The 22,361-nt window shown below is 40.3% G+C and overlaps 1 protein-coding gene and 1 long non-coding RNA gene across 4 annotated transcripts in view; one reads left to right on the plus strand and one right to left on the minus strand.

The window, feature by feature from the left end:
- The window catches only part of LOC127060786 (uncharacterized), a 34,655-nt gene extending 14,178 nt beyond the window's left edge, over positions 1–20,477 (minus strand). The window contains exon 1 of the long non-coding RNA XR_007780094.1: positions 20,399–20,477. This is a non-coding gene — a long non-coding RNA (uncharacterized LOC127060786). The remainder of the gene's footprint in view (positions 1–20,398) is intronic.
- ERC1 (ELKS/RAB6-interacting/CAST family member 1) overlaps positions 1–22,361 on the plus strand; it is a 279,402-nt gene that overhangs the window by 248,525 nt on the left and 8,516 nt on the right. For all 3 annotated transcript variants that reach the window (XM_030237938.2, XM_030237939.2, XM_050984981.1), the window contains one exon: positions 12,839–13,027. In XM_030237938.2, the coding sequence (XP_030093798.1) occupies positions 12,839–13,027 (189 nt within the window). The remainder of the gene's footprint in view (positions 1–12,838; positions 13,028–22,361) is intronic.

Consider the following 22,361-nt stretch of genomic DNA (forward strand, 5'->3'; position numbering starts at 1 on the left):
GATAATGTTCCTCCTGAAGATAATGTTCCTTCTGAAGGTTTTCAGCATGTTGAGATCTGCTGCAGAGATTGCTGCTGTGCACGCTGACCTAACTAGTCACAGATATTTATCTGCTCACAGTACAGGATTCTCTACTAGGTGTATGAATTGTCCATAAATGTGAAGGCAAAGAGGAATATCCCCTTAACCTTCCTCTCTCCCTTCCATCTCCCTCATTCTTTCAAAACAGTGGGGGACAAATTAGGAGCTGTTTTTCATTGAAAGTAAGTTTTGTTTCTCTGTGTCCACGTCCAGAATTTTTCCTTTTGTGCTGTCAAATTGTCCCCACAACAATGCCCATTTCCAAAAGAGGGGACAGTAGAGGACAGAGCCTGCTCCTCAAGCCTGTTCTTTAGCAAAAAACCTCTTACTTGCCAGGAGTCAGGTACTGATTATTACACTACAGTACACAGCATTCATTTATGCCTTGGAGTACCAGTTTTAAATCAGAATATATTTATCTGAAGTACTTGAAGTATTTTAAAAGACTGATGACAGTATTTTAAAAATCTATATGAAACTTTTTCCTTCTTCACTTAGCCTTTTAAGAAAAAAATATTTCACGTCAGTTTCTGTGCACTTTTTTCTAAGAATTTTTTTTTTTTTTGTATCAGTTATTTGAAAGAAAACTGAAAATTTCTGTGGAAATCTTGGACCCTTGCATTTCTGAAAATTATTGCTTTGTATTAGGTTTGTAAAACATCCATGAGAGAATAAGGCACTCTCATCTCTTGCACTTGCTCAATTAACTACAGACTTAAAGTCTGTCTGACTGTATAGATCAAATCCCTCTCTTCAAGCCAACCATCTGAAAAATTTAATCCAACTGTGGCAGTGTCAAACTTGAATTTCATGCCTTGGGGTTTGAGCTGAGAAAATCTCTTTAGTGGACAAATTGATAAAGTGCTTCATTAATTTGCACTCGCTGTTGATTTCACATTCTTTTTGAATCACCGCTCCTGCAATGGTTGTGTGCTCGTGTGTGTTGTTAAAAGTTTTAGAGGTGATGCTTGTAAAGATCAGCTGAAGCACAGAAATTAAACAGGGGAGAGCAGGTAAGTAAATGATGAAAAGGAAGAGGACATTCCCAATGAAGGTAGGAATAATTCTGATTTTCCTTCTGGAGCAAGCATGGAGTTTGTGTAGAAAACACTGGGAAAGATCTCTTCTCTTTCCTCTCCCATGTGCTGATGCATTTAAGAATGCAACTGTGCTAAGAGTATGGTTTTTCATAGTTTTCTGAATTAATGGGTGGTTGACATTAAAAACAGCTTATGTCTACAGTTTGAGGCACTTTCCTCTGGAAAGCTGTTACAGAGTATCCCAGTCAAAATAATGAGCCAGCCAGCCAGCAGCCTTGCCTTCCACTCATCTCATCAGAGAAACTTGTCAGCCTCAACCTTGTCGTGCATCCATCAGCAGGGAAGGTATAAAGGTGATGGATGCTTCCCAAGCCAGTTATTCCCAACAGAGTACATGTTTTTACTGTGATATTCCATGTTCCTTAAAAAAAAAAAAAGTCCTTATTCTCTTTGTAAAAGCTAAGATGATGTAAGTTACAGAGTCCCTAGCCTCCATGTGTTAAATTAAATTTATGTATTACAATGAGAAAGTGTAATTAATAGCATAGGACTTGGCAATAAGTTTGTTTTTCAAAGTTCCTTCAGGTCTGTGGATGCCATCACCTCTGGTCAATAGTGTAGATTAAATGGAAGCAAAAAACTGTGTACAATAGTTGACTACATGATTTTATTTTTATGGTTTAGGTCTTAAGGCTTTTTCCTTCCAGCATTCTGGAACTTACTGAATTTAATATTTAATTATGCCAAGTCTGTTCATGACAGCATTATCAGATAGAGCTCCCCTGAAATGGATCACTGTTCATAAACATCTGCACCCTCCCTGTAATTTCTGAGGATGGTAGTTTACATTTCAGTTTATAGTTCAATGTAAATACCATCTTTCATCCTGAAATAGTTTTTCCTAGCATTTTTCACTCAGCTCGTTTCCTTGCTGTGTGAATTTCTTATGACTCCTTTTATTCCCCAGATGGAGCTCTATCCTCCTCTACATCCCAGTCAATTCCAGTGTGATTTCACACAAGGATGCTCTTTGGTCTTTCTCAAATGCTAAACTGCTCTGGCCAATGGCTTAATTAGTTATCACTCACTTTTATCAAGAATAATTTGAATTTACACCTTAGGAGATCTACAGGCAAAAGGACAGGTGTGTAGGTGGGTGTATCTTCTGTGCCAGGTGTGTGCCATGTGAGGGAAGTAAAGCAAAGCTTCCATACAGAGACTTCCCAAGCTGCTCAATTCATCCAGTTTCTTGTGAAGTACAGCTGTGCTACCTAAAATGGGAGAAAATGTGGGTGTGGTTCAGAAATCTGCTTCATCCACTCATTAATTGAAAATTATTATTATTATTATGCTTATTAGAGCAACAGTGGAATGGTCAAAGAGCTAGCATGGAACTGGAGGGCATAAAAATGGGGATATTTCAAAACAATTAAAATATTGGCAATTCCTATTACCCTAAAAATATTGTAAGCAAAAAGGCTCTTTGTGACATTTTTCTTCAGTGCTTGAGTTTGACAGGTTTGAACTCTGAAGCAGTAAGTACTGTGAGTTGAGTACTGAAGGTACTCACAAAATTTAACACTTCAGGTTTCAGAGGTGATGTCTGTGGTGGAAAGAGGGGGTAAGTCATTACAGGAAAATATTTGGCTCATCTCAAGGCTTAATGTAATTTTTGCCAGAGCAGTCAAACTACTGGAAGTTTTCATTGCGATCACTACAACACTAAAAGTATCTATACTTTAGAAAGTTTGAGGAGAACATTGAAAATTTTTTTCTGCATTATTTGCTGCTGATTTCTTTTAGTGAAGTAAATAGTTTTTCATTGTGAGTTCCATCTTTAAATTAAACAGGCATTCATTCACTACATAAATGTGATCTTCTCTCCACAATCCACATTTTGTACAGAGCTGCTTGTCCTGCTGTCACATTTTGGAGGTTCTCAGTATTGTCACTCACTACACTGTGACCTCATAAGCCTTTGGACTAGATTTATTTTCAATATGGTCTTTTTAATTGTTAGATCATGCAAAATGGTCAAAACCACCAGGCCTTCATGCTTGACTCATATTACATTGTAATTTACTGGACACAGTACTAGACCACGATTCAGAAGATAAATTCTTTCCTGGCATCATCTCCAACCACTCACTTGTTCTCTTTCTCCCTGTCTCAAATTCTCTCATTGTAAAATGAGCTGTAGTTTTTGTAAAAGTGCAAGTTCTGCTTGGGAAAAGTGCTGTATAAGTGCTAGGTGTTATTACTGTGTGATATTTGGAAATTGTTTTGTTAAAGTGATATGATGGTGATTCTAATACCTCATTTTGAAATTGTTCCTGAAATTGTGTTAGATTTATATTTGACTCTATTGCTACATCTTACTTTTTTCCCAAGATCCTATTCCTTCCCAAGAAAAGGGAAAATAACCCATCTTTTCAAGAAGCTGCCATTCCAGCATGCTGGACAAAGCTCTTTAGACCATGGTCTCTTGTTCTTTACTGTCATCTCTTGTCTTCTGAAGAGTCATTTCTTCCCCTCTCTAAAAATCTACAAACTAATTGTGTAGCATAATAATGATATTGTTAAATTCTTCATCCAGGTCTGTAAAAGCACTGTGAAAGTGTCTTGTGCTTGCCTTGGAGACATACCCTGTGCAAAATTTGAAGGTAGAGATAATCTTGCATTGCTTAAACATGTCCTGACAGAGAGAGAGAGAGAGAGAGGGACCATATTTGTTTTGTCATACTGGTGACAATCAGGGTTCTTCACTCCCCCTTTTTGGATGGGCAGCCTTTTAGTAAGAACCCTAATGTGATGCACTCAAATAAGATGATGTAACTAATTTATCCTTAGGAGGGTTAGAGAAGAATGCTTTCCTTTAGACAAAGTCTGCTCCTGGTCCTTTTCTTCTTTTGGAGAACAATTCTTCTGCTAGCTTTTCCTTTTTTTAAACCAATTATTTTGCTGGTTAATAACTAATTCCTGTTAGAATAATGTGTTCTCTGTTCAAGAATGTTATATCTATGAGCACAAAAGAACTGATCTTGATACACTGATCATCTTTCTGATCCCAGAATGATAAAACTAAAATTTCCAGATGGAATTTTGTAATCTGCAGCTCTGGGATGAATTAAACACTCACAGCAGAGGTGCAACTGGACTGTATCACTGTCTTCCTATTATTCTTACAGATCAAAGAAGAACACAAGTAGATACAGTCTAAAACATTCAAAACAGATGGCTGGTTTCTTTTTGTAGAGATTTGTGCTTTTCAGCAAAACAATTGCAAAAAGGCCATCATTCATTTCTGCCAGATGAGGTTATGCCAGGTCTGTGTCTTATTTTCTCTTTTGATTTGCAGCTGAACATAATCTTCAACTAGTGGCTTGGTTTTTGTAGCAGGTAGGAATTCTGCACTCAGACATTATTGTTTCTGGCCACTTCAGGAGAGTTGTTCCCTGCAGTTTGTGTGATAGTCTCTCCTATCTCCCAGTGATTCTGAGCTCTGGCACTCCTAGACAGGACACTCAGACACAGGACAAGCAGCTGCAGCCAAGCCCTTTTAGTTGTCATTTAGGAGGAAATAAACTGAGGGAGAGGGGAGATGAACAATGTCAGAAAAAGAAGCAAGCCTGACATATTAACTATGAAAATACGGCCCAGAGAGTGGTAACTAAACTAAAAACTGTAAGGGCATGTAGCCAGTCCTGGCTGGTGAAGTTCATAATGACTGATGGACATGTCAGGATTTACAGTTCCAACTCACAGTAGGCTCACTATGGCCTCTCCAACTACATCTGATTGTTAAATTAACTTTTAGCTAAGAACTGCTGTATATACTTGTAATATAGGTGTATTTATTCATTCTGTGTTTGAAAGTAGAGCAAGCAACTTCAAAAAGACTTCCTAAAGGCAGATAAACCTTCACAAGTCTTTGCTTTGAAAGTGTCTTTCAGCAGGTAGAGAGCTGCAACAGCAGAACGAAGAGCCAGAGTTGGAGAAGGACAAGACTGAGATTCCTGTCACCTGCAGACAGGGAGGTTATAGTTCATCTGAACAGGAAAAGCCCTGATGTGTTCTCTGGTAGACTGCTTAGGAAACACCTTCTGGTTTGCATTAGCAGTGGAACAGACAGCAGAGCACAGCCCTGAGCCATCAGCATTGCCTTGGACACTGTCCCCCAGCCCTGCTGCCAGGCTCTGCTTTCAGAGCAGTGTGAGACACTTTCCCTCTATCCCTTATCACAGGGAGAAGGAATAGACAAAATACAGCCCAGCCAGAAATGTGTGTATTTCTGGGTCACTCTTGTGTAACAACAAGTGCTGGAAAGCTTGAATGTATTAAAAACAGGAGCAGGTTGTTCTTACTTATTCTCAAGCTGCTATGTTTTTGGAGAGAAGGAGTCAGCATGAAATCTGATTCTGTGAAATCAAAACTTGCTTAGTTACACTTCCAAAAGTTTGTTCAGGAGAATGCTGTTTAACTCCACAGTGCCATGTGCAAGATGCAAATAGTTGTTAAATTATTTTTGCTTACTGTGGGATTGCTCTTTTTTTCTCCTTTGTTATGATTGTCAGTGTCATCAGTCTGACTACCCAGTTTCATAGCTTTTTATAATATAATTTATTATTCAAAAATTTAACCTGGTAACTAACACAGCTTACAGGGGTGAAGTGCTCAAATGAAGGAGATGTTAATAATAAAGAGGTGTGAGGTGTGCAAAGTGCAGTGAGTTTATTTAGGGGTGAGAGACTGAGTGAATGCCCTTACTTTTGAAAGGAAGGGAATGAGATAACAGGTAAAATTCAGGCTGTGTGCAGACACTCCCTTCAGCTCTACTGAAGTATCTCATTCCTGAAAGTTCATTTTCCCCTTGGTCCAGTCACAGGCCCCTCACATCAGCATTTCAGTTCTGATCTCCAGCAGTCCCTGCTGTTCCTCTCGTGCTTCCCTGCCAGCTTTGCTCCACAGCCCACAGAAGTGAAAGTTGCCAGTCATGAAAAGCACTTCTGGATTTGTTATGTATAAAAATATTGTAGAACTACTTGCTCTTTTTGAGTGCTTTAGGAACCCTACCAACCCACTGTAGTTCTCTGCCTCACCTACATGATGGGAAAAGGATTTTATTTAAACAGAGGGAGCTAATGACAAAACTCCTTTCCCTGGTTTGTTTTTTCTGTTATTATTTTCTGGTCTGGATTTTTCCCAAGGTGAAGAGGGTGAACTCTGGAAATCATTAATCCATGGGATTTGTTCATGGTGTATAAAAATTTCAAAAATCATTTGCTATATAAAAATGATTTCCTAATTGATTCTGTCAGAAAGGAACTGAGTAAGACAGCTCTGTCAAAATAGCCAGAATCTCTTTTAGCTCCTCACGGATATTGTTCTGGTTTATGAGGAGAAATTTATGAAGGTTGGAGTTAAATCCTTTTTTTTTTTTTTTTCTTTTTTTTTTTTTTTGTCTTTAAAACAAATCTAAAGAATACTGAGCCTGTCCTTTAGCTTTTGTGTAGGGGTCTTGTGAAGAAACCAAGTATCTCTGTGTATCTGTGAACTGAGCTGAACTGAACTGAGGTCAAGATGTGTCTTTTTGAGAACTTTCTTCTGTTTCCATTTAAAATAATGAAGGGAAGACATCAGTGATAAATTGCTCTGAATTTGGGATAGCTTTGCACATTCTGAGCCAAATTCATGCCTCATAAAACTCCATTGCATTCAGTGGTTACAATATTATTGTTGAACCTTGTGTTTGTTGCCAAACAAACACAAATGGTCTGAGCAAGGAGGGATAATTCAATTTGCCATGCAAATACTTCCAGACTGTGTCACTCACTCTCTGGGTTTATTTTCATATCTCCCAGTATAAGACACTTAGCTCTAGAGGCAAAATATCCCTGTCTGGCAATATCTATAATAAAAGCCAGGTACAGGGAGTTCTACAGAGATTTGTCAGGTCCTTTTGAAATAATTGCTTTTTAACAAACACATGTGCTTACACAATCTTTGGCCCCCTCTTCTCCTGTGCTGTGGTAGTTTGGGAAGTAGGTTTTTTTGGGTAGCATAGTTGCAACTGTATGTAACAAAGTTTGAGAATCATTTTCCAAACTCACATGGCAGATGTGGTTGATAGGAGATAAAGGACTACCTGCACTGTGTGTCCAAGCATATTTGTTATGTCCAGTCTGAACTTTTGAGGTGGTGTTTGGTGGTACTTTGGGTTTCTTCTTGGATTTTTTTCAGAATTCCTTCTTTCTTTGTGCAGTGCAGGATTTACAATGAACTCTCACAGTGTGTAGACCAGGCTGGCAAGCTTGATGGTTTCTCAGATTGTTTAATTCCTTGGAAGCCTTCAGATTTATTCCACCTACACTTCTTTGTAGCACTTTTACTACAAAAACACTGTCATTTTTACCTCACTTTGTTTACTTTGACCCCTGAGATTACTTGTCAGTTCTATTTTATTTTCTTCTTGATGTAGCTGTATTTCCAGGGAGGTTTTTTTTTTTGTTTTTTCTCTCAGATATTTAGAGATTCAGGGGTAAGTTAAGAAAAATTACTGCATTATTTGATGGCAAAATGAAGACCACTTACCAGCATCACTCTGCCCTTTAGGAGTCTGTAGTGGAAATGTGCAAACAAGGCACAGGGGGGTATGACAGCAGTCCTGCCAGTGCCAGATGTGTATATGGTACTTTATATTCCCCTTGCTGTATCAAAAAATGTTATTTCTCCCTTTTTTTAAAGATAACTGCTGTTGATCCATGATCAGCCTCCACATTGGTGCATTATTCTGATGAGCAAGCCAAGTTGTGGAGGGAGATAACTTTTACAAGGCTGACTGATGCAGTTGCTAAAGCAGCCAGGCTTTTAGGGTGTCTGTAAGAGTTTATTTCAAAATGGCAGCTGCAGGTTTTTAAAGCAGATATTTAGAAGATATTCTCTGAAATTAGTAAAGTTAAATACTTGGTTCTGAAACAGAAAAGTGGTTGCTTCCTTCAGAGAAAAAGGGATTGTTAGCAGGGAGAAAGGTGAGCAGGTCATTAACCCTTCTGCCTGGAGAAGGCATAATTTAAAGCTGGTGGTTGTGGTGACCTGCACATTGATTAAACTCACTCTTTATTCTGCAGATGTCTCTGGACATTGCTGGTTTTCTTTTCCAAATAACCACCTATGTATTTTTTGCCTATTTCCAGTAGACACTGCTGTGAATGTAGAGATATTCAAAAGCAGAGCCTTAGCATATAAAATTTGAAATTCAGTTACCCATATTCCAGTTGCCCATTGTCCAGCAACAGTAGGACCACCACTGAAGAAGCAGTATCATTTCATTCTAAAGCTTTTTTGCCCCAATGAGTTGTTCAACTCCAGTTAGATTCACATTTATCATAGTCAAAGGGTTTTTTTAAATGTACAAAATCTCAAGCTGAATTTGGAATATGTTCACAAGTATCTTTCTTAGTTGGTTGAGTTGGTTTGGGTTTGCATGAGAGATTTGTCAGGCATTTCACATTTCTGCCTCAGAGTTGTAGTGATTGCCTTTTTTAGTGAAATGCTGTCAAACTGAGCTGGCCATTAGCAATATTCTGCAGTTGAGGGTACATTAAGCAGACTTCATTCCATGCATTGATGAGGATGGCCTAAACCTATCAGGGCAATTAATGAATGAGGGCTGCTTCAGAAGGTATTCCTGGGTTGGGTCTGTTTACCCAGTGTTTTCCTAGAAAGCTCTGAGCTGAGCATGAGAACACGATGTGGGCTGTGAACCCAGCCCTGCCTTGCTTTTCCACTTAGCAAATGCTCTTACACCCTCTTGAGATAAGGCAGGGGCAGCTCTGCTGTGTGGGAAGCCCAGTGCCTCCTGCTAAGTGGCCAGTTCAAATTAGATAGGGCAGGAACACAGATATGAGGGCACTTCCTACTTGACTGGCAGCTTTTAATGGATCCCAAGTGAGGGGAATGATTGCTCTGTGAACAGCGTTAGGGGGCTGCTGGTTAAGAACTTTCACACGCCTCATTTGGCCTCTCTCCAGCTCGAGGTAAGAGGGGGAAGGATACAGGAGGAATGTGCTTGGAAAGGGGATTTATCCCTGAGCAGTCAAATTCAGCTGTTGTAGGAAAATCTTCCATTCTCACTTGCTAGATAGCTCTGCTTTCTCTTCATCAAGGGGGGGTTTCTGTTCACAAAGAGTAGCCAGGAAAGTTATCCAGACAGATTCTTTTCAGACTGGAATCTGCTCATCTGATGGATATTGAAGAGGCTGTGGTATCTGAAAAGAATGCAAGGCAGCTACATTGATTGGACTAGTTATGGTAGTCCAATAACTACCATATTGACTATTAGATTTTTCTAGATTAGTATTTTCTTAAGATGTGATAATCCATCATTTTACCCTCTGTGGGCAAACCAAATAGTAAGAAAGATAGAAAAAAAATCTGGTAAATTGGAAGCATCACTGGTTTTCACCTGCACAGGCAATACATTTCCAGATCATAATCTTGGTAACAGATATTGTAGGAAATTGGGGTACATAGTGCAAACTCAGTAAATAACCAAAGCTGATGGATATAATGGCTAAAGACAGTTTTGTTTGGTGATGGAAGTGGAATATAACTGTGTTGATTCTATTAAAATATCCCTTGCTATTGCCCTGTACACAGCACAGCAGAGTGTTCTGCCCTGCTGCAGTCTGCAGTCACAGAATCACAGACTGGGTCAGGCTGGAAGGGAACACAGTGAGTCATCTGCTGCCACCTCCCTGCTTGAGCAGGGCCAGCCCAGAGCATGGGACACAGGATTGTGTCAGAATATCCCCAGTGCCAGAATATCCCCAGTGAGGGACACTCCCCACCCTCTCTGGACAGTGTGTTCTGCTGCTTGGTCACCAGCACAGGAAAGAAGTTCTTCCTCATGTTCAGGTGGATCTTCTGTGCATCAGTTTCTGCCCATGGCCTCTTGTTCTGTTGCCTGGCACCACCAAAAACCTGGCTCCATCCTCTGACACCCTCCCTTCAGACACTCAGGCATTGATAAGATCCCCTTCTCAAAGCTGTTCAGGCCCAGCTCCCTGAGCCTGTCCTTGTAAGAGAGATGCTCCAGCCCCCTCACCATTTTTGTTGCTCTTCACTGGCTCCTCTCCAGGAGCTCCATGTCCCTTTTGTCCTGAGGAGCCCAGAAGTGGACACAGCACTCCAGATGTGGCCTCACCAGGGCAGAGCAGAGGGACAGGATCACTTCCCTTGACCTGCTGCAAATGCTCTTCCTCATCCATCCCAGGACACTCTTGGCCACAAGGACACAGTGCCAGCTCATGGCCAGCTTGTTCCCAGCAGGTCAGCCCCAGGGATGGTACGTGGGGTTGTTCCTCCCCAGGTGCAGTACCCTGCACTCCCCTTTGCAGAATTTCCAACACTTCTTCCCTGCCCATCTCTCCAACCTGGCCACTCCTGCCAGCTTTGTGTCATCAGTGAACTTGCTGAGGAGGCGTCCAAGTCATTGGTGAATAAATTAAACCATACTGGGCCCAGTACTGACCCTTGGAGGATACCACTAGTGACAAGCCTCCAGCTAGACCCAGCACCACTAATTAGAACCCTCTGGGATCTGCCCTTCAGCCAGGGTTCCATCCACCTCCTCATCCCATCCTGATATAACAAGGCATTATTTTCACATGTGTGTTTATATATGCAAACAGAGGTTGCCCCAAGGCTGCACAGGTTTTTGCTGAAGCACCTGAGCTCACGCTCTCTCTCTTGCAGCTTTCCTGCCTGACTCCTCTCCTGTGGCTGCCATGGATGTGGCAGCACCCTGATGTGCTGGTGTGGGCTGCTGAGTTCAGCAGGACCCAGAGCCTGACATTAGTGAGCTGCTTAGCCATGCCCCTCAGATCCTCACACTCTACAGCAACTAATCCATGTAAAACAGAGGTAGAAACAAAACAAGTGAGCCCTGACAGCCTTTCTAAAAAGGGTCAAAGCCAGAGTCTTTGTTGAAAGTAATGCCAGCACCCTGTTTTGTTGACTCAGAGATTATCTCACTCCTAATTCATTAGCAGGGTCAGAGGTGTCCTATTGAAAAGATATCCCCAGCCCACTAACAAACAGCAGGTGCAGCCTCTGCCTGGGAACACGGATGGAAATTGCTGGGACTTTGGCAAGGCTTCCCAGCTCTCCTTGCCCAGCACCTCATTTTATGGAAAGGAGGCCCTAAGCCCAGTTCTTCCCTAATTTTTCATCAGCTGCAAACCTTAGAGGTTTGCATTACTGCAGTTTTGAATGTGTGCCCACAAACATCTAGAAGAAATGAAGCAGTATTCTTGTGGAAGGTCACAGCAAAGGGTGCCCAGTAGGCATTTATGCATTTGAGCTCTATGTTTTTGTAAAATATAGAGAAATGCCTCTTCAGATACTTTTTATGGGAACTGGATAACTCCAGTTTGGATTGCATTGAGGAACAATGATTATATTCAGATTGGGTAAAGTGTAATGAAATAAAATAGTGCTTTATAAAGTTCTTTGATTTCAGTTTTTTGGTTTGTCACATATAGTCTGGCCTATTTAATAAAATTCATTGCCTTTTCAAAGCTGTAGAAGACCATGCCTTAACTAGCTAAAGAATTATAAAAAATTGAATTTTAACTTTCTGGCAAAGATATGTCTCTATCCAATTTCTACAGTAGAGATGCAATCATCCTAGAATTGTTGTGTTTTGGCATAATTTGAAACTATTCTCTTTATGTTTATTGCATACTTAATTTGCAATGAAATGTTTGTTGGCAAAACAAGCTAAAAATCTATATTGACATTGCTTTTGGACAAATTGTGGACAGACACCTTTTATCAGATTTTTTTTTAGTAGTTAAGTTGAAGTACTGTTGGATAATCAGTAGAGTTAATGCATTCAGTTTAACATTGTTTCATTTTTCACCCATATCATCACTATTTCCCTGTCTAATCACACAGCTGTCATCATTGCACCCTCTCCCCAGTGTCCTTGGTTTCCTTCTAGATGGTTGGTACATTATGGACCAGGAGTACAAGGGAAAGAATGTTCAGGTTTCTTCCACTGTAAAGCTGGGAACATTGTAACTTAGAGGCTGATCTTTGCCTTCATTGCTGCTTGGGTCTCAGGCTGTTTGTCACATTTGTATTTTCTGAAAAATCCCTTCGCCCAGGATTTTTCTCCTGGGAAGCTGAGAAGCCTCAGAAAAAAATGAAAATAATAATTATCTGATTTGCTTCTCCTGTGTTTTGCTCATTTGGAATGTGTTTGGAGATTGTTTACCAACAGGTGGTTATTTCATTGGATTTCTGATGGGATTGTTTTCACTCTTTGGCCAAGCTGTGTCAGAACTCTGGAAAGAGTCACAAGTTTTCATTATTATCTTTTTAGCATTCAGTACGTATCCTCTCTGGATTCTTTAGTATAGTATTCTTTAATATAATATAGTATCATAAAGTAATAAATTAGCCTTCTGAGAACATGGAGTCAGATTCACCATTCCTTCCTTGTCTGGGGGGAATGCAAATACAATTGTACAATTGTGTCCTTGGCTTCTTTCTGGATGGTTGGTCCATTATGGACCAGGAGTGCAAGGGAAAGAGTGTTCAGGTTTCTTCCACTGTGAGGCTGGACAAGATTGTAACTTAGAGGCTGATCTTTGCCTTCATCACTGCTTGGGTCTCAGGCTGTTCTCACTGTCTCTGCTCTCTTCTTTCAGATAATTCAGCCCCTCTTAGAACTCGACCAGAACCGCAGCAAGTTGAAGTTGTACATCGGCCATCTGACGGCCCTGTGCCACGAGCGCGACCCCCTGATCCTGCGGGGGCTCACCCCGCCTGCCTCCTACCACCTGGAGGATGACCAGGCAGCCTGGGAGAAGGAGCTGCACAAGATGACCCAGGAGCAGGTGAGTCTGTGGGCTCCAGCTCTGAACAGGGACCTGAGCTTGCTGATGGAGCCTTTACTGATGTGCCACACCAAAATGTGGTGAAACCATGTTGTGAGTGGTGAAAGCAGGTAGCTTTTAGCAGCTCTTCAGCTGATTAAAGGAGTTAATAATTTTTTTAATTATTGCCATTTATATTTATTATGGAATTTCATCTGCTCTTTTATCCTTACTTGGGGCCATGCATTTCCACACTCATGAGAAATCAAATTGCAAGGTACCACTTTTGGCAAGTTTTAACTGTTAACAAATTTAACTGCTCTCTATAATTCAATGTAGTCATCAAGATCTTAAATCTTACTTTAATTCTATAAACCATTTATATTTTAATTGACCCATTTTTATGAGTCTCTTTATGTAAGTGAATGCAGTGTCCTTACCTGCTGTTACAGAATATTCTGCCAGTAATTTCTACTGCTTACCCACCTTGCCTTCATACCTGAATCAAGATTGGACTCAGTGTGCTGGATAGGATACACCCATGCTTATATATACACACAGAGTGACTTCAGAAACCCAACTGTATATTTCCAGGAGTTTTGGAATACAGAACTGAAAGGATTTAATAGGAGTTTGTCAGATGATGTCTCCACAAGAGGCTGTCAGTCTAGTTACAAGTCATCTACTGAAATAATCTTCCTTTCTCCTAGCTCCAGTAATGTCTTGCCTTCCTTAATCCCTTCGCTGGCAGTTTTTTATCTCTTGTTTCTGGACTGTAATTCACCATTCCCTACAACTTTTTTTCTAACTCATTCCTGTTTCTCTTTTCAATTTTCTTAACTTTACTGTTCTCTTGTACCAGAACTAAATGTGACTAGTTTTGTCTTTTTAACCCTGACTTTGGATTACTATGCCAAGTCTTGAACTATTCCCTTTCATATGTTTTATACCAAACTCTATCCAATGTGCTCACAAGTAGTGTAAGGCCTGTACAGTTAAAAGGGGATTTGTGGGTCAGTGAACATACATTGAGCCTGTCTTGGACACTTCACCTCTGGTTTTCTTCCTTTGTGATCTTAAAACTTCCTGGAACTTTCGACTCAAGACTGAATTTTGATTCAGAAATTGGAGAGAGCAGTGAAATTGCAGGAAACCAACAGAAGCATGTCTGAAAATTCAAAAAGAGCAGACCTCTGGAGATAAATCTGCCTGTAACAGGGCTGAGATGGTACACAGCAGTCATGCTCTCTTTCTGTACCTGTCTTCATCCTTTCACTGTTTTAGCATGTGCTGTGTGCCTCCCACAATATCTGCATTTGCCTCTACAGGTATGACACATTCCTTTTCCCTTCAGAGCCTCCAGGCTTCTGTAATCACTGATACAGGATTAAAATTTGTTCAGTTTCTGCATGCCATCCTCCTGTATTAAAGCCTGACAGCTCCTCTGGTATAAATCAAAACATGAGGCACATTGTCTGTCAGATTGGGATGAAGCAGTGGGTGACAAAACCTGTAAGCATGTATGGGAGGCACCTCTGAAAATGAGAGTGGATATGGGCAAAGTTTGGATATCACTGAAATAAATTGCCTCATTAATTATAGCTGTGGTTGTCTTCATGTATAATAAGGATTGTTGGTATTTGCTCTTTGCTATCAAGAGATGTGGGTAAAGAAAATAGGAAAAGCTTTCTTTGTGAAATTCTTCTGAATAGTAGGCTCAAAAATAATATTTCCCATTAAAACTTTGGTAGTCCATGAGCAACATTTGTGGGTTACACAGTAAAGAAAGCACTGTGAGAAATTGTGAGAAAAGGGAATTACCTAAGTTGTTCTGCAAAGAGAAAAGAATTCTTTTTCCATCCTCTCACATTATTGTCTTAATTCTGCACTGCTGTCACCACAGTTGTTTAAAGTTACTTCTCCATTCACGATTCCCAAGGATAAATAATGTCAGCTAAAATAAAATGTAGCTGTCTCCTCTGCTTTCCCATACTCACTCAGATGGTATTTAAGAAGCTTCAGTTGCAAAACACAAACTAATGATATATTTCAATTTACAAAGCAGACTTTTCATTTAAGCCATGGAGCTTTTCTGTTTCTAGCTGCAGAGTTTCCTTTGTGTTTAAAGTATTCCCATGGGGGGTGGGAATCCAGATTTGCAGAAACCCATCACAGAATACCCATTTTGCATCTTTGGAATTTTAATGAGTTTTATAAATTACCTCAAATCCAGTGCATTAAATTCACTCCTGTCCCTTCTAATATGATCTTCTGTAGATAATGCTTTACAAGCCTCAGTGGGAAAAAATTAATCCCCTTGAGTGTTAAGAAGTGCTAACATGATTAGGGAGGATACATTTAACCAACACCAATAACATTTAAGCATGATGCCAACGTAGCCACTTCTCACCAATGAGATTACCTAGTTTGGTTTGGTTGCTTTGAGGTTTTTTTTATAAATACTTAAGAATCGTTTTCATCCTGTTGGTTTTGGAGCTGTTATTTCCCTCTGCAGCAACTTTTATTGACAAAGGCTGGTTTGCTATGTTTCATCATAACAAATATACTTGGTAGATCTTTCATCCCTGCTGGAGAGGTTCAGGTACAACCAGCAGAAGTTTTCTTTTGGTAGATACAACTGGTGTGTGGAGTAGATTTAACCTTCTCACTCTTCTAGTGCACCCACGGTGACCCACAGTAACTCAAGTACAAATAGCTGTTGGAAGAATATCTGCCAGCATCAACACCATGGATCTAAGGGGAATTTGTTGCCACATAAATAATTTTGTAGTCTCCAAGTCTGACTGGTAATTGGTGCCTCTTATCCATAATAGTGTCTCGACACTACCATTAAGTTCAGTGATAGTCCTTGGTGACTTCAGCTGATTACAGAAATGCTGAGTTGGAAAGGACCCACAAGGATCATTGAATCCAACTCTTAGCCCTGCACAAGACATTCCCAGGAATCACAACAGGTGCCTCAGAGCATTATCCAAACACTTCTTGAACTCTGTCAGGCTTGGGGCTGTGACCACACCCCTGGGGAAGATTGATTGTAATCAAGCTGTGGGGCCAAGATGCTGTATCATTCTTTGTTGGCATTTTGTCAAAGATGGTGTGTTGGCTGACTTATTGTAGTAAAATTTTGCTCCATTTGTAATGAAGAACTGGAGCCAGTACTTATGAGTATATGGTGTCTCAAAACCTAATCTAAAATAATATATCAGACTAATTTGTGGACAGTAAATGATCTATAGAGCTCAGAACCATGCTATTAAATTATTCCTGTGGTGGAAAATGTCCCTTTGAGTCAGTTCTGACCCAATGTCCCCAAATAAGCTACCCAGTACTGTTTCTGGAACTGTCATCCTTCAACTAGTTCATGTCCTATTTGACTTTTCTTATTAAAAAACTGAAGTTACCAGAAGCAAAGAGGAATGTTCCAAGTCTTGACACTCAGAAATAAAAATTCCATTCATTCATTATAAATAATTGCATTATCCTAGCAATTTCTATTAAATACCATATTTTCTTTCACTTTGTCCTAGAGGTATCATTATGTTAATATCCTTGAGCTCTAGAATGACTGCTCTGTTTCACATTTCAGATAGTTTGCCTGTAAGTGTGGGATTTTAGTCCTTTATGAAAGGAAATGGCATTAAGAACATAATTATACAGTCCACACTTTTATTTATAGTTTGGGTTTTGTTTTGCTCTTATCTGTACGTACCAAAAAAAAAAAAAAAATAGAATGGAATAGAAACTGGAATTTGCTGAAAATCCTCACTTCAGTGTGTCAGAGGTGGTGCACTGCACTGGGGTTGAGAGGCAGCAGTGTGAGAAAGTAAAAAGAGCCAAAAAACCCAGGGCAACCAGATATTAGAAGCAGGCAGCAGTATTAGGTTTGTTAATAGCTTAAGGACTATCAGCAATGTTTCTTAGCACCTCAAATCCAGCTGTAAATATGCAGAACCTTGTATTACAGAGAATTTCTTATTTTCAAAAGGTCCTACACTGATATTTGGAAAAAATATTTCATCCAACACAAGATCTATACAATTAAAATAATTTTCTTAACCCTAGGTGTAGGAGGCATTTTTCCCTCTGGCTCTTTCCAGCCATTTCCAGCATGTCCTGGTTTCCTCAGGCTGCTGGGGGTCCTGCCAGCTTCTGCTGGCCCTTAAGCACCATTTGTTCCATGCACACTCAACCTCTCCTCCTCCAGAGGTATTTCTGGCAGCATTTGCACTGTGACCTGGGCATCAGCAGCAGTCTTGGAGACCTGGGCAGGTACATTTCCACCAGAGGCTCTCTCAGAAGTCACCTGCTGTGGGAGCTGGTCTCACCCCACTACCAAGTGTTGCACCTGTGCCTGCTTTGGTGGGAGTTACAGAGAAAGGCACTTCTGGAAAATCTTAATGATCATCCAAGAGCCTTTGTTGTGCAGGAAGGTTTTCTTCCCTTTCCCTGTGCACCAGCTTCAGCCAAGCACAGACCTTCTAGGGATTCCTGCTTACTGATCCTCTCCCAAGAAATCAGGAATGCCTTTTCTGCTCAGCTGCCTAAAGCAGAGGAAGGAAAAGGGTGATAATGTCACTTCACTGAAGCAGTCAGAACCTGCTGTGTCAGCTAAAGAGGCATGGCTTGGTTCCAAGGAGCAACCTTTACCTTGCACTTAATTCTCATGTCAGCCTCCACAGAGCAATGGTAAGCTTTCTGTAGGAAAGGACACCAAACCTCATACCTGTAGCTGTCAAATTTCATTTTAAAACTGCATATTTGATTGTTAAATCCTGAAAATATTCAACACATATTTTGATTTGTTACACAAACAATATTGCAAGTGGGATAAACTTTACACTAAAGTAGAAATAGTCATTTTATAAACATCCTGTGTACTTGTTCAGGTTCTGCTTGTGTTCTTGTGTCATCTGTGAGGAATTACTCAACTTACTTGGTTTCTGTAAAGAAATTACTCTGCTATGATTTGCATTTAGTCATTCTAAATTACTCTGTTACTTCAGAGTTTACCCTTGTCTTCCTTCTCTGACTGCTCTTCTATTAGCTTGTTATCTTCCCCCACTTGATTTATGTCATTTATTTTTAATTTGTAATCTTATGGGAATGCATAATGTATTTTAAAGTTAAACAGTCCACTTCTGGTCTCTGTTAGAAATTAGAAGTAATAATTGCAACAATTTATATCCTTCTTCACGTGCAAATCTATTTCCTGAGTTTGGTTGAGAGAGCAATGGATATGGGAATTCTCTAAAATTGTTACATTATAAAGTATTTAAAACTTTTATATTTAATGGTTTGGGTGAGGATGAGAACAGTGTCATAGTTCTTAAATACTGGTTAAAATCCCAAGTGTTATCTGGGAGTTAGCCATGGCCATAATGCCATGACATCATTCATTTTTATTTCTCCATTAAATTGCTAATATTAATTACAATACATGCTATAAATCAGGAACATTAACAACTCTTAACTTGAAAAGAGATATAAAAGGAAAACCACTGATTTCAGGACATCATCAAGAGTGTTGTGTGTGTGTGGTGTGTCAGAAAATGAGAGTGGTCTCATTAGAAGCAGTCCCTACAAGCAGAAGGTACAACCCCAGGCTGCTCCCTTCTTTTCTCAAGGCCAGCTCCCCTCTCCTCATGTTTTGCTCTTGGTAGTAAATTCTGTTACTCTGGCCCTTGCTCGGACACCGTGCTCCTTGTGGCAGCTTTGTGCAGCATCTCCTGATGCTGAGCTACTGCTGTAGATTCTGCTTGGCTTTATATCTCTTTTCAAGTTAGGAATAGCTAATGTTAATGATGGATAGTATATATTTTAATTAAAATTAGTAATTCCATGCACAAATAAAAATGGGCAATGTGCATTGTTGATATTGTTTAAAAAGACAAGACTGTTTCATTTGAAATCTTCCTTTAATTTTTAAATGCATGGTTTTTAAGTATTTTGAAAGAGCTAACATAAACCCCAAATTTCCAGATAGAGCAGAAATATTTAAGGGTTTACATTAAAATTTTTTCTTCTTTTGATTTTAAAATTTGTCAGACTGGATTTCCATACTCGTAACCCTTTCTTTGGGCTCTTTTATAGGTACATAGTTGAGAAATAAAGATTTATATGTAATTAGCTCTCACTGCATCAAACACTTGTATTTACACTGGTTTGTTTGGGTAGATGCAAAAGCTCTTGACCATTTGCCCGAGCTACAGTGAAGTTTAACTGGAGACAAAACAAAGGTTCAGATTAAATCAGTGTAGTTTCTTATTGATGCTTACTTGTATTACTTTCTGCTCTAAATATATTTTTCAGACTAACCATACCCTGATGCAGAAACACTTGAACTTTGGAAAAACATAAATTTATATCCTAAATTTATATCCTATCCTATCCTAATTTATATCCTCTTTATGGTATTGTATCATTAGAGAAGTTCTCCACTATCATTGTTTTTGTGCTGTTCTACAAAGCTCTTCATATTCTGCATTCAGGTTTACTGTCCATAGCCCAAGATGAGATACCAGTTTTTCTGTGTTTCCCTTTTTCATCAATGTTTCTGTGGAATTGTTAATGAGGCAAAAATCACACTGAGGAGTATAAAAAGTTTTAAAGAATCTTAGCTTAATTATGCCTTGTTTGCATTATGGGAAAAGCAGAGGCCACAAAGGTTCTGCAGAGCAGCAGCACAATTCACCCAGTTTGCAGATAAAACCATAGCATTCCTATTTCTTAACCATGAAGTTATCCTCTTATGAATCATTCATATGACTCTGAATATCTACTAATCTTTAAGTTCTGAAATATCTTGGAACAGAGAAGCTAAATTCATGGTGAATTGTTAGGGATTTTTTTCCAGTGATGGAGTTTAACTATAAATGGAAAATTATTCCTATCGTGACTTGCTCTAAACACAGGAAGGAAGGAGCAGTGCTGAAAAGTGTCTGAATCTATAGCAGATTATCTGCAAGCTTTCTTTCCCCTGAGATGCTGAAGGCCATTTCTGTTGTTCTGTCCAAAGATAAATACTGTTAAGCACTTCTGGGGTCCTTGCTGTCCTTTCCTTTCTGAGCTGTCTATTCTTACTTGTCATCAACTGGACAAAAAACATATCTGACTTTGCCTTCTCATTTTTGGTCATTTCTTTGAGGCAAGTATGCGAATCTCCCCATATCCTCAAATGGAAATGCCAACAAAAAAGGATTGTTCACATTTCTTGATTTCCATAGAAAAATGGGAGGGGGAGGATAACACCATGTCAGCTTGCATTCACAAGAAAAAAAATCTCGGAAACCAGGAGCAGAACTGGAAAAATCTAGGAAACCAGGAGCAGATATTAATACTTTCAGAGCAATTAATACTTTCAGAGCAACTTACCTAAAATTTGTTCTTTGAAACATCCAGGTGAATCCAGCTATGGCACTGGGAGCTGGATGTTCTCCTTGGTGGATGGAGGGCTGACGTGTGCTGCTCCCGGCTGCTGCCGAGAGCAGTGACGTCAATGGGGATGATATCCCTGCTCTAGAAATGCTGCCACCAGCCCTAGAGTCAATTAAGATGTCTTTGTTGAAGCAGGAATCACATTATTAAATCTTGCTGTTCTGAAGCTAGCAAACTCAACTCAAGGCTATCATTGCTATTTTTCCAAAGACGTTTCATCACAGACATCTGCCAGCCAGCTGTGTAGACTTTCTGTCTGTGCTAATTTGTAAAGTATTGTTGCTGGCCTTCAGCATTCAGAGCCATCTCCTTTTGGGCTCTTGATGGTCAAAAACTCTCTTCTTGGAAATATTTTCTTCCTCTGGTTAAGTTGATTGCTTTTGTTTGGTTGCATTTGATTTATTAGCTTTGGCATCAGCTTCTTTTGTTGGGCTTATCTTGATTTTAAAGGCATCTTATAAATACATAAATGCTGACTAGTAGAGCATGAGACTTCACTGATGGTGCAGTATTGCCCCACTGAAGACAACATCCCGCAGGATTCTTCTTTGTCCACCAACCCTCTTTCCATTTTGAAGTTCAGTCTCTTTCAGGTGCTTTAATATTTCATTAATTTAATTGCTTTGTCCTTTCCTGGAGCTTCACCTGGAGGATTTGGCTGAAAGGCCAGGAAAAGGGATGCTGGCTGGGCAGTTGGAGGTGGTGCAGGACCTCTGCTTTCCCTGCTAACACTGCCCTCTCCTGGTTCTCCTGCTGTGAACTGAGAGCTCAGGACCCTTGCAGGTGCCAGATAAGGATATCGCTGGCTGCTTCTCCTGTTACTTGCTCTCTCCCAGCTCCATGGCCTCCCATCCTTCTGATGGATGGCACCATGCAATCTTTGTGCTGGCCCAAGAAGGCACAAGGCAGCCCTCTCTCAGAGTTGTAGGCTCAGAGCATTCCCAGGACTGCACCAGGGGTGGGGTGGTTTGCAGGCTGCTGTACCTGGGGACACCTGGGATCTCACCAGGCTTACAACCCAGAAGCAGTCCCTGAATCCCAGTCCCTGGCTTTTAACATCCAGCACCACTCATGGCTGCTTGTTCTGACTCTCTCAGTCCTGCTTTGCTGACTGGACCTTTCCATCCATTGTAGGTTCCTGGCTAATGCCTCTGCCAGGCTGCTGGAACAGGCTGATCACCCATCCACAGCCTGCCATTCCTGAGCCATTATGGGTTACTGCTGAGCCCCCCCTTTCTCCCCCAGAGCCCTGCCTGAGCCCAGAGTGCTCCCCTCCCTTTCTTTTCCCCACTCCCAGCTCATGTCACTCCACAGAGCAGGATCAGGTTGCCTTTGCATTGTGATTCTTGGCAGGAGCCCCTCTCGGGTTCCTTTGGCTGTTCTGTGAGTGCAGCAGCCAGTAGGAACAAAGCACATAAGAACACATTAAACTAACATTCAGCATGCAAAGCCCCAATAATTTACTATATGCTACCCTGCCTAGTAAAGGGAGCAGTGTAGCACACTTGCCCTTTTAATTTCCTTTCTCACACTTTTGTCTACAGAAGCCTGCACCATGACTTTCTTAAAAAGCATTTTTATTTATTTCATAGTCATTCTTAGGCTGTTTGTTTTAAAGCAGTGTTTCTTGCAGAAACAATCTGCTGTGCTTTGCTTGATACCATCACTAAACAGAGACATGCTGTTGTGTCTGATTAGAATTTTAGCTGTAGAAATCTAACCTTTGCCACTGCATTGTGCTCTTAAAGTGGTAAAATGATCCCTGCTGTGCTGCTGCCTGATAGTTCTCTCTTTTTAAAACCTGCATTGAGTAGTGTTACAGCAGTGCCAAACACAGATCAACAAATTTGTATACTGATGAACAGTTATCCCTTCAGGCATGAAAGATGCCAGTTTGACA

Source organism: Serinus canaria, chromosome 1A (assembly GCF_022539315.1).
Source record: "Serinus canaria isolate serCan28SL12 chromosome 1A, serCan2020, whole genome shotgun sequence".
Taxonomy (NCBI): domain Eukaryota; kingdom Metazoa; phylum Chordata; class Aves; order Passeriformes; family Fringillidae; genus Serinus; species Serinus canaria.